General features: G+C 45.6%; 1 protein-coding gene across 1 annotated transcript; it reads left to right on the plus strand.

Annotated features, from left to right (window-relative positions):
* The first annotated feature begins 1,175 nt into the window (after positions 1 to 1,175).
* Positions 1,176 to 5,293, plus strand: LOC138567184 (uncharacterized). Its single transcript, XM_069645158.1, has 3 exons — positions 1,176 to 4,398; positions 4,492 to 4,602; positions 5,083 to 5,293. The coding sequence occupies exon 1, from the start codon at positions 1,574 to 1,576 to the stop codon at positions 3,659 to 3,661; it is 2,088 nt and encodes a 695-aa protein (XP_069501259.1). The 5' UTR covers positions 1,176 to 1,573; the 3' UTR covers positions 3,662 to 4,398; positions 4,492 to 4,602; positions 5,083 to 5,293.
* The last annotated feature ends 6,012 nt before the right edge of the window (positions 5,294 to 11,305 follow it).

Consider the following 11,305-nt stretch of genomic DNA (forward strand, 5'->3'; position numbering starts at 1 on the left):
CCTGATGCCGGACCACCTGCAAATCCTACTGCAAGAGGTGCACAGCCTTCTAGGAAAGGACGCCATGGAAGTCATCCCTATTCTACATGTAAACAAGGGCATTTATTCAGTGTACTTCAGTGTACCCAAAATGGATCCCACCAGGTGCCCTGTGCTAGATTTGCACCCAGCAAACAAGTTTGTCAAACCTCAAGTTTTATATGGTCGCTTTACAGGACATAATCCCGCTGTTGAAACAGGGGGATTACATGGCAACACTGGACATGAAAGATGCATACTTTCATATTTCAATGTCAGCGCACAGAAAATACCGAAGGTTCATGATATAGGACAAGCACTATCCATTCAAAGTACTCCCCTTCGGCATTACCTCAGCACCAAGGGTGTTTACAAAGGTACTGGCAGTAGCGGCAGCACACCTGCGCAGACTATCCGTCCCAGTTTACCCTTACCTGAAGACTGGCTCATAACAGGGAGCCCTATGAAAAATGCCAATTGAACACTCAGAAGACAATAGACCACTTATTCAGCCTAGGATTGTCCATCAATGTGAAGAAATCCAGCTTAGACCCCAGTCAAGTCAAATAGTTTGTAGGGGCTCTAATTCGGACAAAAGACTGCCTCGTCTTCCCCTCTGAGAGGGTTCAAAACATGCTGTTTCAGATCCCTCAGCCAGTCGGGAAGTGACGGTATGCAAAGCCATGCGACTGTTAAAATGATGGCATCCTGCATTTACTTAGTTCCTCACGCGCGTCTGTGTCCCATCCAAGAGTGGCTCAACAGCCAGTGTGTCAGGCCAGCGGACAATGGGAAGATCTGGTAGTTGTCTCGGCAGCCCTCGTTCTCTCTCTGCAGTGGTGATCGAGGGAAAACCTCTTTAAGGGGAAAACCTTCACCACCCCTGCAGTAGAAGCCACTCTCGCGACCAATGCATCTGTCAGGGGGTGGGGGGGCTCACCTGCTTCAGCAGACAGCGCACGGCGCGTGGTCCCCACAAGTAGCGTCCAACCACATAAATCTGTTGGAGCTATTAGCGGTATTCAAAGCACTGAAAGCCTTTCAGACAGTTACAGGGGAAGACAGTCCTGATCTTGACAGACAGCACCACAGCCATGTATTACCTGAACAAACAAGGGGGCGCACACTGCAGGGCTATTCAAGCTAATAATCTTAACAACTCCAACTCAGGGAGTGATAGTAGTAGTAGCAGTGTGGGAGAACCAATACCGAAAGACCAGTCACAAGAACAAATTCCACAGCAAGTACCAACACCTGGGACCACAATTCCCCACCTTACACCATCTCAATCTGGGACAGTTGCTAGTACCACAGGTGTTTTTTTAGGCCTGAGAGACAGACAAAAAGAAAAAGAAAAACACGACGAGGCAAGAAAAACACAAAAAGGAAGATACAAATAAGTGAAAATCTAGTCATCAACCTATCAAGCAAAAACCTGACGAGTGGCCAACTTGATATCTTAAACCGTGGTCTTTCCTTTGTTCCTACTTGCAACACATCACTATTTGAAGAAAAAATCTGTCTTCACAGATTGTTGAGGAAATTAAGATTGAAGATGTTTTTCGAATCCGATTTGGATACAGAATCACAGGCCCTAGAGGATGACATCCTACAGATGCGCCCCAAGAGTACTTTCGACCCTCAGATTCAAAATTCGATCTTGGATCTCTTCGAGAAGAGTGTCATTAATGACCTCAAAAGAATTAATTACCATAGCACTAAACCAGTTAATATTAAGAATAGCCAACTTGAACATGTTGAACAGCTGGCTAAAGATGAAGATTTAACTATCAAACCTGCGGATAAGGGTGGGGCAATCGTGATCATGGATTCATCCTACTACACACGGAGATGTCTGGAACTACTTAACGACACCGTTACTTACACAAAACTTGATAATGATCCACTACTTAGAATCAAAGCCATCATCCAGAAAGCTATTGACAATGCTTTGGAAAACAACTGGATTGATTCAAAAACAAGTCAGTTCCTTATAAACAAATATCCAATCACGCCTGTGTTCTATGGCTTACCAAAGGTTCATAAAGACAACATTAATCCGCCACTCAGACCAATAGTTGCGGGAACTGATAGCATATTTGACCCATTGGCCATCTATGTGGATCGTTTACTTCAACCTCTAATCCAGGAAATACCAACCTACCTGAAGGACACTACAGACTTCCTCAACTGTCTACAAGAAATCATAGCCCTGGACACTAGCTGCATTCTCTTTAGTATGGATGTATGCAGCCTTTACACCTCTATTCCCCACATCGAAGGGGTTGATGCTGTACTCTGGCTCCTGTTGAATCATGAACATATAAGAGGGAACAAAGAATTTATTGTGGAATTACTGGAAATAATTCTTCACAACAGTTACTTTAGATTTCAGGGCCAATACTATGTACAATCATCAGGTACTTCAATGGGGTCGGCCATGGCTCCGGTTTATGCTAACACCTACATGTATAAATTTGAAAAAGAAAACGTGTTGGATCACCCATTTTGGTCATTTAAAATCTTGACCTGGAAACGTTATATAGATGATATCTTCGGTATCTGGTGTGGTACACGAGATGAATTGGATCTTTTTTTGGAACATCTGAATTCAGTGAACAACACAATCAAATTCACAATGGAAGTAGGGGACCCTTCATTACATTTTTTGGATGTGAGCTTACAGATCAAAGAGGGTCACATCGACACCACGGTGTACCATAAACCAACAGACGTGAATAATCTTTTACATTTCAGCAGTTTCCATCCTAAACCCATGCTCAAAAGCCTACCATTCAGTCAAATGTTAAGATTGAAGAGAATTATCTCAGACCCAGCAGGCCTTGACTCAGAATGTTCATTTCTAGTTGAACGATTTGGATCTAGGGGGTATCCAGATACTATCACAGGAGAAGCCCGCAACAGATCAGAGACCTTCACGAAGGAACAACTACGCATCCCTAAAGTCAAGGATAAGTCCACACCGCTACTCTACATTTCAAAGTACTCACGACAGAGTTTCCAAATCAGCAAAACTCTGCGTAAAAATTGGACCATACTACACAATGATCCCTCTCTCCTGAAATTATTTCCCAAAGCACCAATGATGGCCTTTAAACGTGGACATAATCTCAAAGATAAACTAGTGAGAGCGGAAAGACCTCCTAAAGACAAACAACTTGTACTGAGTACCATAAAGAAGGGTACCTTTCCCTGCTTGAACTGTACGAACTGTAACAATGTTATAAAAGGTGAAACGATATCTCACCCACAAACTGGGAAGAAATTCAAAATCAGAGACTTTTCCACCTGCCTCTCCGCAGGTGTCATCTACTCATTGAAATGTCCCTGTGGTAAATTATACATAGGACAAACCACAAGACCCGTCAAAGAAAGATGGTCAGAACACAAATCCACCATCAGATGTAAGAATCTCAGATCCCCAGTGGCAAGGCACTTCATCGAATTCCAACATACGATTGCACAAATTAAATTTCAAGTCATAGAAATTGTCAAACGTCCACACAGAGGTGGCAATTACCAATCCCTGTTGTCACAGCGAGAGAAGTACTGGATCCACACACTTGACACTTTGCAACCTAAGGGTCTGAATGATGAATTCTCTTTGAGTTGCTTTCTATAGTGAATTGTGAAACTCACATGTTACATCGCCAACTACTATACACAAGTGTCAGTATCCCGGACTTTAAAAAAAATTTTTTTTCTTTGTCATTACAAGTGTTGTGACTTTGATGTTTTCTTCAAGGGAACTGTATTTTCCTATGTTTGACTTGCCTATATTCACTTAAATGTTTGCACCTGTTCACGAATGACCAATTGAACCATCTCTCCATTCGTTCGAACCTTGTATGAGTAATAGGCTACATCGCAATCTTTTATCCCCTTGTCAGTGAATTATACTTGTCTCACTATATAATGAGTAGCCTCATGACTCTACATGATTTGTTTTGGACTATTAAGAGTAAACTGCATGTACCATTTGTGTTATCTATCATGACTGTAACGATTATTGTACTATTCACAAATTTCTGTTCCATTAGAACCAAAATTATAAAATGCGTTGCGATGGTGAACACCAGAATTCTTATGTTTCATTATGGAACATATTAACTCTACTTTTCTTATTTATCCTGATCTCTGGTCAGTCCCTATGAGTACGCTTGCACTATGCGCCATTGCATGATGGCCTCCATATTCCTCACTCACCGGCTTCTATGCCCTTTTCTATGTTTATTATTTAGTTTCCTTTCTACGTCTGACGGCGTGTCCCCAGCACAGCTCGTTCCCTAGGTTACGACCGCGCGGAGCCACTGCCTGCCGGTTTCAGTTTCCACTAACAGTGTTCCCCGCACTGTACAGGTAAGCTACCGCTACTTGGGTCCCTTTGCCCGGTTGGGAGACCCCAGGTTTATTTCTCTCCAGTATAACAGAAATGTATATGTCCCCACTTAGGTGCCAGCAGTACGTGTCTCTTTGCAGATGCCCTGCATCGTATAATTGTTTCGAATACTTGTTGACCACACGGATGCCCCTGTTGCCTTGGCTACTCGTCCCGCAACTCGAGTGAGTGCATTCTTTAAAACCAATTCCGGTTTATTTTAAGTATTATTTATTTTATTCAGTAGCGCTCTTTCGGAGTTATTCTTTCTCCGTCCACAGGAGGGGTATGGTTTTTTCTTAAACACGCTCCCCATATTGACTCAGCTTTTTCACTATTCAAGGGTGGTCCTTGCTATTTAGAACCCACTACCGCTTTTGGCTTATCTCGATCTGTCTGACTCTTCATCACGCCATTTTCTAGATCCCACCATGTAGGTGGATCTCACACAATACATCTCCTTTGTTATGTGTTTAGCTATTAGTATAGAGTGTTTCTCTTTGATCTGTTAGTTCACTCTTTTCACCATACTAGATCTCCAGTATTCTGCTCTTCACCATCTCGCTAGCATCCCGAGTTATGTACAGCTTGTCAGTCAGTCCTTGACTGTTATGGAAATAAAATAAAAGATTTTACTTTTTGTCTCCTTGAAATGTTGTCAACAGTTCAATTGGGCCCTTATGAAGAAGAGGTTACCCTCGAAACGCGTCGGCCACTCCACAATTGGACAGCATCACCTCTCCATCATTTATTGCTTCTTCGCAATTTGTTTTAATATGTTAAACGTCACGAATTACTTTGTACAACAGAATGTGCCTTTTGGCAAATTTTGTTTTCCTCTTTGCCAAATAAATTGTTATATGCTCAACTAACAAACTGCTGTTATATATCTATATCCATATATTTGAAGGCCCTATGTGGCATCAGTAAACAGTGTGCAGGGGACGGGAGGGCCCCACTTTTTGGGTCCTCTTCTATTTTCTCTTTTCTGATTTAGGCTTTGTGCCAAGGCCTTTTTTCCTCCCCCGCACCTTTAAATTCTTAAACCAGCTCTTCTGTACATATAATGATGATTTGAATTTCTATATCAATTGTTACCAGGTGTGCACCACTGTCAGCATTTTTGGGCTATTCAAGCTGTCCCAAAACATTTGGATATGGGCTCTCAAACACAGGATGTACCTGTTGTCCCAACACGTTCCAGGGGAACTCAATCTTCTGGCAGACGTGCTCGGCAGAGATTTCCCACTGCCTGTAGAGTACGAATGGCGACTACACAAAAACATGGTCTCCAACGTTTTGGCAGAATGGGGCTTCCCAGAGATCGATTTGTCCGCAACTCTGAAGAACGCTCAATGCCAAGATTACGCCTCCAGATACCCACAGAACTGCACCAAGGGGAACGGGCTCTGGATAACCTGGTCGGGTAAATTTGTTTACGCTCCCTCCTACCTCCCCGCACCCTCTCCCACGCACAAGATCATGAACAAGATGCACCAGGAACCAGTCACCAGGATATTGGTGGCCCCCACGTGGGCCCGCTCAACCTGGTTCTGTCATCTGATGGAGATGTCCCTCTCCCCTCCTATGAAACTGCACTACCCGTACAACATGTTATCTAAGGACAGGGGAGAAACACTGCACCCATGACCGCAAATTCTGCACTTAGCGGCCTGGCTCCTGAGGGCATAGAGTTCGGACACCTTCAACTCCCTCAGATGTATGGGCATACTGGGGGAAGCTAGGAAACCCAACATTTGGAGTCAGACAAAAGGAACTGCAACCATGAAACAATGAGTAGCTTTGTCATAGGTGGTGATAGAGGTGGCGGCCTCGGAGGTCTGTGTTGTCACAGAAGCAGCTCTCCTACCATCACAAACTTGCCCCTGAGCCAAGGAATCGGTAACAGACCTCTGCCAAATAAGTGTCTGCAAAATTGTTTGCAAGAGAATTTATTTTTAGATCAAGAGATTCTAATAGTTTGGCCAGAGAAATTACGGCTATATTCATAACTTCTAATGTAATCAGAGAGGATTTCTTTGCGAGAGAACCGGTAGTTACTATAGAGACGTCTTGATATGGTCTTTTCTGAGTTGGTGGAGTAAAAGAAATTGAGATATCAGACTTAGACAGGCTTACATTAGGAAATAGTTCTCGGGATTTGGAGAGGTCATGACCATCATCCTTGGGCGCGAAGCAAGAATTTGATGAATGTAAGTCGATAACGGCGTCATTGGCATTGACATTAGCATTTTCCTTAGCACATGCTGAAGGTAAAATATTGCCTGTAAGGGCATTTTGTAACAACATAGTATCAGAAAGCGAAATATTACAAGGCAATTTATCAGCAGTTTGGTTAACATTGTAATCCGAATCTGATGGCGAACTCATTAGGGGTGGACCTTTTTGAAGAAAGTTCTGTATTAATAAGCACAGGTTGTGCTTCAACATTTCAGACACTCAAGTTTGTAATGGAAGAAGCCTTCGCAGGGGCTCTCAAATTGGAAATTGAGGGGCATGAGATGCCGAAACCAAAGTCCCGGATGTCGCCAGCAGGCGTATTAAAGTGACTTTGTTTGATTCCAATCCGTTTTTCTCGGTAGCCACCCTTAGCGGGTAAGCAAGATGACTTTGGGGATGTAAGCAGTCCTTCCGGATTGGGCATGCCACACAGAGCACGCAGTCGGGAGGGGGACGGAATACCAGTACCTAGGGAGTAAGTTCTAGCTCTTGTCTGCCATCTGACCCAAATAGCCAGGCGGGTCAGAGCACACAGAGAATACAAGGTGAAAAAGAAAAAAGGGCTTATTGGCCAAAAAGCGCACAACAAAGTATCAGAGGAAGCACCTTGCACAGAGCGCCGCAGCAAAGCGGTGCTTCAATGGTGCTTCCTCGGGGCCTGGTGTGTGCAAGATCACGTAGTTATAGGCGTGAGCCAAGGGGCGTGGCTAGCAACCACAATATTCGTACGAAGCTTAAAGACACAAGCCAAGTCAAAAACACGACGGGGAGCAACAGAAAACCAACATCTGTGGGCAAAGCGGTGCTTCAACTGTGCTTCCTCGGTGTGCGTGGTGGTCCTATTGTGTAGTGCAATTAACACCATAGTATGGTAACCCGGTCAATCAGGTTTCAGAGCCCGACACAGAACTGAAACCGCCCTAACCTCAATCTGGGATGACCTTAAAAACACGGCAGACTCCGCGGGATGCGCCGCGTTAATCCTTCTTGACCTATCCGCCTCCTTTGACACAATCAATCACTCAATCCTCCTTGACCGCCTCCACTCCCTAGGAATTTGTGGAACCGCTCTCAAATGGATAGCTTAGTTCCTCAAAGATAGGTTCCAAATAACGCTACTCACCACCTATTCCTCCCAAGCCCGACCAGTCAACACGGGAGTCCCACCAGGAGCATGCCTATCAGACTTCCTGTTCAATCTCTACATGGCCATCCTCCCATGAATAATTCATTCACACAACATCCTGTGTTACAACTACGCTGATGACACTCAACTAATTCTAAAGCTCCTGAATTCAAAACCCAACTGCCGACCTCATCTCGGTGCCTGCTTCCTCGACATAGAGCTCTGGATGACAACAAACCACCTCTTGTTAAACCCCTCCAAAACTGAAATCATGGTATGTGGCAACTCCAAACTTCTTCCACACCCACTAACCTAGCCATCTGCCATGGGCAACTCACCGACTCCCTCTAATTCAGTAAAATACCTTGGATGCACCCAAATCTCTGACCTAACACTCTTGCGCCAAGTCAACAACATCTCAAAGTCCTGCCACTACCACCTTAAAACTCTTAGGCACATCTTTCCATACCTCTCATTTCCCAAAAGACTCTCCGCGGTGCAATCAATTGTTATATAAAGACTGGACTACGCTAACCCCCTCTACCTCAGAGTCCAAGCATACCAACTGAATAAACTACAAAGAGCACAAAATGCTGCAGCCAAACGGCTACTAGCACTCGGCCCGAGAGACCACATCTGTCAGGAATGGCACTCTGTCAAGAGTGGCACAGGGTACCCAGGTAGATTTTTTGTGGCTGTGCCGAAGTAAGGTAGCAGATAAGCACACGCAGCAGGGAGTTAAACAAGAAAGAAGAGTAGGAAACTGTAGATGTGAGCCAAAAGGGGCAAAAGATACAAAGGTACAAACAAACTGGATTCCCTCTTGGGGTGTATGCTGAAATGGGAAAGAGTGTTCCACGAACCTTAGGAAACTCCAGCCTTCTGCACAGATTGCTAAAACAGAGGCCCACGCTGTATGTTCATGGCTGGGAACAACAGCAGTGGGTGTCTGTAACACTGAAAACGCGACAAGGGAAGGGGCAGAGGTTGCCTGCCGGAAACCAACAGGCAAGCTCTGTACAAAGGGATTACATAAGACACATGAGAAGACAAGAACAGATATATCCAGCGAAAAGGAAGTCAATGAGCAATCTAGCAGAAGGAAATGAAGGAAAGGCAGTTAGACTGAAGTAGATAACCTAAGGTGGAGTACAGAGGACTCAAGGAAGAGAACAAGGGAGCAGCAGTCAGGAAAACAGAAGGGCTGCAAAGTAGGAAACAGGTCTGCAGTCAAGAGTGGGACTAGGTGCAGACAAACTGTAGAGGACTGCAGAGGACTGTAATAGGCTGCAAGGCAGGGAGTCCAGAAGAACAGGACAGAGAGAGATTAGTAGGAGGCGACAGACAGAGAGCCCAAAAGAATAGGGCCGCGAGGTAGGGAGCCCAGAGGAGCAGGGCTGTAGGCAGCTAAGTGTAAAACAGGCTGTACTGCAGAGGGGTGTAGCAAGCCGCAAGGCAGGGAGTCCCGAGGACACAGGCTGTAGGCAGCGGAGGGAGCAGGCTGCAAGGAAGGAGCCCAGAGGACAAGGGGTGTAGGCAGCGAAGAGGTGCAGGCTGCAAGGTAGGGAGCCCAGAGGACAAGGGCTTGGAGACAGCAGAGGGTTGCAGGCTGTAGGGCAGGGAGCCCAGAGGACAAGGACTGTAGGCAGCTGGAGTGAGGCAGGCTGCAGGGCAGGAAGCCCAGAGGACAAGGACTGCAGGCAGCCAGAGTGAGGCAGGCTGCAAGGCAAGGAGCCCAGAAGAGCAGAGCAGCAAGGAGTGAGCCCAGAGGAGCAGGGCCGCTGGCTGTAGAGGGCAGCAGAGGACTGTAGTAGGCTGCAAGGCAGGAAGCCCAAAGGACAAGGGCTGTAGGTAGAAGGCAGCGGAGCGTGATCGGCTGCAAGGCAGGGAGCCCGGAAAGGGCACTGGATCAAAACAGGATAATGCAGCAACCGGAACAGCATACAAAGTAGCGGGTCAAGGCAAACAGGAGCGGGAAGATCTCAAGATGCAAGACACTGTGCTCCTGCAGGCAGCTGCTTATATACAGCCCTGCCCTGTTCTGAGGCAGGCTAATTGACAGCACCTGGGGCAGCACACCTGATGACAATCTGCCTCCTCCCTCTATGGTCCTGAGCAGGTGGAAGCAGCACTGGCCGCTAGGGCTTCTGGGGATTGTGGTCCCAATAACGATGAATGAGAATAGCCAGGAATTGAGGACTGTGGCCAGGTGCATTATGGTAAATGTAGTTAATTGAATAAAGTAAGAAAGAACCAAAGGTGAGCAAATGGAAATAAAAGACCAAGGCGTGAAAAGGAGTTGTTCAAGGAGTATTAGGAGGATAAATGAGTAGCAAGTAGTCCATGATGGTTGCCAATGCGTGTGCCAGCGGCGCGGGCATGACAACATCTCCCTAGCGCTCAAAACCCTGCACTGGCTTCCGGTTGCCCGAAGAGTGACCTTCAAAACCTTATGCATTTCTCACCGAGCACTGCATAAAACTGGACCTCAATATATTCAAGACAAACTAAAACCCTATCACCCTCCACGAACTCTAAGATCAAGCTCAGACGGCCTCCTAGTCATACCTAAAACAAACTCAGTCAGGTTAGGCGGATCATCATTCTCAGCCTTGGCCCCCACGCTGTGGAACGCACTCCCACCCCAAATCCGCCTCACCGAAGACCTAATGTCTTTCCGCATATTACTGAAAACTTGGCTCTTCCCCTAAAACCGACACCGCACTCAAACCAACTCAATCTGAATAACAGCATCTCAATGAAAGCATCTCAACAAACTGCTAGATCTTAATAACAATAAGACAAATAACAATACAACATCAAGACCCAAACAAGAAATCGACATAATAACTGCTAATGTAAACTAAAAGGACAAACAGAATAGAATGAGTAAAGCAGAACAAAGCAGTGAAGTCGATAAAAACAATAAATCATACGAAAACAGTAATGCGGTTGAAATTAATGAAATGGATGTAATGATTGCAATGGACGAGAGGAACAAAACGGAGTAAATGAATAAAGAGAAGAGGATGGAAAGATGAGTACACAGACAGATGGCATGGAATGAATGAGTACATGGCTTAAATGGAAAGTACAAAATAGACAATTTGAGTACATGAGACTGGTGTAGTGCGTGAGACAGATGGAGCGCACGGGAACGGATGGAGTGTGTACGACAAATGACCTGGGCTGAACCGATAATGCAGGATGAATGAACGAAGTGAGTGGAGCGGATAAAGTCGGTAGACTGGATGAAGTGCGTAGAGCAGATGAGTGCGCTGAGCGGATGAATGCGGTGAACAGGTGAGTGTGTAGAGCGGATAAGTAATGGAGCGGATGAGTGTGTGGAGCAGATGAGTGTGTGGAGCAGATGAGTGTGTGGAGAGTGCGGAGTAAGGATTGGATGCTGAGTGCGGAGCAGGTGTAAAGCGCAGAGTGAGTGTTGAGCGTTGGAGCAAACAGGTGATGTAGGTGGATGAAAGGTTGAAGTGGTTGGAAGGAACGGATATAGTAAAGGTAAG

Source organism: Ambystoma mexicanum, chromosome 2p (genome assembly GCF_040938575.1).
Source record: "Ambystoma mexicanum isolate Mex_15411 chromosome 2p, UKY_AmexF1_1, whole genome shotgun sequence".
Classification (NCBI taxonomy): domain Eukaryota; kingdom Metazoa; phylum Chordata; class Amphibia; order Caudata; family Ambystomatidae; genus Ambystoma; species Ambystoma mexicanum.

Coding starts and splice junctions, on each gene's coding strand:
- LOC138567184 (XM_069645158.1), top strand. CDS start 1,574: ATGTTTTTCGAATCCGATTTGGATACAGAATCACAGGCCCTAGAGGAT.